A 3,626-nucleotide genomic window follows, 5' to 3' on the forward strand; every position below is an offset into this window, starting at 1 on the left:
TACTGGCATGCAGAAAAAACTTACACATGATCCAGCTATGCAAACTGAACATTACAAATTTTTTTAAATTAATATTGAAGGCACATAAAGCTTGTATATTGTATTTGAATTTAAACTTTTATTACCATAATAAATCATTCTGAAATTTTTTCCATCTCTTGCGTGTTTTTTCAAAATTTCAATTTCTGATTCTGTCGACCAGGTTGTCCAATCTTTCTCTATTTTTTCTATCAAAACCGACAACTGAAAATAGTATTATAATAATTTATGAGTTAGTTATGATCTACTTAAACATTTCTTTTTAAGTTCATAAGAAATAGATTTGTAAATCTAGGCTGCATGTTGTTATGTATGTCCCCTAATTATGTTTCCCTATTATGTTATGTATTCTTATGTATGTCCCCTAAGACAACAAAATGACAAATTATGAGGAAAATCAGAGTTTGCCCTGTACACCGAGCGCCCCTATTACTATTCAATCAATGCTAATAACATTTTTAATATTTTGTTCAAATTAATAGAATTTCATACAGCACACCTACACTTCCTGTACGGAACCCTAATAAGAATTCTATTTTTGACTCTTATTTTGTAATTTTTTTAATAATATATGCATGGTGCTATATAGCACGACAGCATTTTTTGTTGTGCTATAATTCGCGGCAGTATACTGCGATGCACTATATTTCACTGTGCTATATCAATAATAATAGAAAAAATAATTCATACCTTTTTACTAAAATTTATTGAGTCAAGGCATATTGCAGCACAAAAGATAGCGAATATTAAAGGCGAAACACACTCCATCGTTAAATTGAAGTCGCCTAATGCATTTAAAAGACCAAAAATCTAAAAATCAAAACATATTGATATCTTTCCTAAGTAACATTGAAAAGTAATCCTGCAAGTATTTAGAAAATTTGACATACAAGGCTAGCTTACGCAATTTTCATTTCTAAGAACATTTTGGGTAGAAATGATCAAGCCTGAGAAAAGGTTTCAATGAGGGAATTAAATTTTTAGCGAAAAAAAACTGAGACAAGGTAAATATATACCCAGGCTTCCTAACGAACATTTACTACAGACTGGTAAATGGCTGACAAAATAGTCAAAAAATAACTTCTAATTTTTATTTCAAACTATGCAGTTTTTCCATACCAAACACTTGCTAATGACACCTAAGTCTCTACTCAGGCAAAAGCAAATGTAAACTATTTCAACATTTTAAAAATCATGTTTCATGCCAGAACACTTGTTAAAGACGTTTACGTCTCTATCCAGCCAAATCCATGACAAAAATAATGAAAAAGATTTGAAAATTTTAGGAATTCCGTTCTATGACAAAATCTTGGCGAAATTATTATCCAGTTTTGAATTATAACCCTTTCACACCCAAGCAAAACTGACCCGTCAAAAAACAAAAGTGCAATGATTCTTATAATTTTTTAGGGTCGCTGATTACAAATTTGTTACTTCCCTGTCAAAAATATTATGTATAAATCATTATCAAATATTATGTATAAATAGTGTTGCACATAGTGTTTAATAGTGTGTTTAATATACATTAAACATACATTGAACGCAATACATCATGACTTCTATTTTTCCCTGAAATTTCACATGCGCATTATTACCAAACATTAAAAAAATATTTAAATTAAAATTAATAAAAACTATTTATGCTATTCATGCTGATATCATACCATACATACTTGGGATATTAATACCTGTCGAAGAAAATTTATTTTGCTATTTACCATTACGATGTCTCTAATGCAAGCCGCCGTTACAAGTGGATTATAAAACAAAGGCTCTATCAACTGCGACACGGAGGCTCATGAAAGGAAAGTAAGAATCTACATATGGATGAAGGAAATGTTAAAACATGCACTGCAACATGAAAAATGGACCCAGTAATTGTACAAACAATAGAAATTATGTTATGTATAATGTAATTATATTCAATAATATTTACTTATTGAAGAAAGTTAATTTTTAAAATGATAAAAATATAAGCTAAGACTTAAAAATTAATTTTAAAATACATATATGTGCATTTTTTAAGTTTTATTATATTTAAATACTAGGGAGGCTCTGCCCCTTACACTTCAGACACGTATTTCTTAATTTGTTTCATCTTGATTTAATTAGATTATTAATTTTTTAGTCATAATAACAGTATTATTCTTATTTATCAAACATAACAAATTTATTGAAAATACACTACCGTCGAAAATTATCGGTACGGATCCACGCGCATGGCCCAAAAACATATCAATCTTTAAATTACGATTTTCTGTAAAAATAAATGTCAGAGAATTAACAAAAAAAGCTCGGTGAAACAAGCGACCCGCCGAAAACCAGCCATCAGAAGAATCCATAGGCAATAATTTCCCTTTAATTTGTAACCAAGAAATAAAAATTTGGTCTAAAATTGTTCGAGTTATGAACTTTTTTCGATTTTTTTCCACTTTATTACGAATTACGAATACAAATTTAAAAAAAAAATTTAAAAAGGACTGTACAAAATTGCAACCACCACGCGGCACACTCTGGGGTAATAAATTTGTTCTTCAGATAATCGCAGTGATAGAAGTAACTTATGCAAACTAAAATCAATATAAAAACTTTAAAAAAAGCAATAAAAAAATTCAAAACTCAAACAGTTTTCTAACAATTTTTTTTTAATAGAAAAGAAAAAAAGGATTATCGCCTTTTAAAATGAAACAATTGCAAATTGTTATTTTATTAAATTTTTAATAGACAGCGTCCTCACCCGCCCGCATCAGAAAAACAAAAATATCGAAATATGTTCAAAAAAATTCATAACTTGAATAATTTTCGACCTAATTTTTGTTTCTTGGTCGCAAATTAAAGACGGATTAATCCTTTTTGTCATTGGACCAATAAGAATATGTTTTAACAATTTTTGATAGCCAGCGTCTCCACCCGCCCGTAGCAGAAAAACGAAAAATGGAAAAAAAGTTTTAAAAAAATTAATAACTTGAATAATTTTTGACCGAAATTTTGTTTCTTAGTCGCAAATTAAAGAGGGATTAATGCTTCTTGTCATTGGACCAATAAGAATATGTTTAAACAATTTTTGATAGCCAGCGTCCCCACCCGCCCGTATCAGAAAAACGAAAATATCGAAATATGTTCAAAAAAAATTTATAACTTGAATAATTTTTGACCGAATTTTTGCTTCTTGGTCGCAAATTAAAGAAGGATTAATACTTTTTGTCATTTAACCAATAAGAAAATGTTTAAAAAAAGTTTGATAGCCAGCGTCCCCACCCGCCCGTATCAGAAAAACGAAAATTGGAAAAAAATTTTTAAAAAATTCATAACTTAAATAATTTTCGACCGAATTTTTGTTTCTTGTTCGCAAATTAAAAAGGGATTGATGCTTCTTGTCATTCGACCAATAAGAGTATGTTTAAACAATTTTTTATTGCCAGCGTCCCCACCCGCCCGTATCAGAAAAACGAAAATATCGAAATATGTTCAAAAAAAATTCATAACTTGAATAATTTTCGACCGAATTTTTGTTTCTTGGTCGCAAATTAAAGAGGGATTAATGCTTCTTGTCATTAAACCAATAAGAATATGTTTAAACAATTTTT

At 29.2% G+C, this 3,626-nt stretch overlaps 1 protein-coding gene across 1 annotated transcript; it reads right to left on the reverse strand.

Moving 5' to 3' along the window:
- Window positions 1-63: 63 nt before the first annotated feature.
- On the reverse strand, window positions 64-1,804 carry LOC122502508. The gene is made up of 3 exons (XM_043612609.1): window positions 1,758-1,804; window positions 730-849; window positions 64-243 (listed from the first exon to the last, which is right to left on the reverse strand). The coding sequence occupies exons 1-3, from the start codon at window positions 1,758-1,760 to the stop codon at window positions 64-66; spliced, it is 303 nt and encodes a 100-aa protein (XP_043468544.1). The 5' UTR covers window positions 1,761-1,804.
- Window positions 1,805-3,626: the final 1,822 nt, after the last annotated feature.

The sequence above is a fragment of the Leptopilina heterotoma genome, unplaced genomic scaffold, assembly GCF_015476425.1.
Source record: "Leptopilina heterotoma isolate Lh14 unplaced genomic scaffold, ASM1547642v1 Lhet_232, whole genome shotgun sequence".
In the NCBI taxonomy this organism is placed as follows: domain Eukaryota; kingdom Metazoa; phylum Arthropoda; class Insecta; order Hymenoptera; family Figitidae; genus Leptopilina; species Leptopilina heterotoma.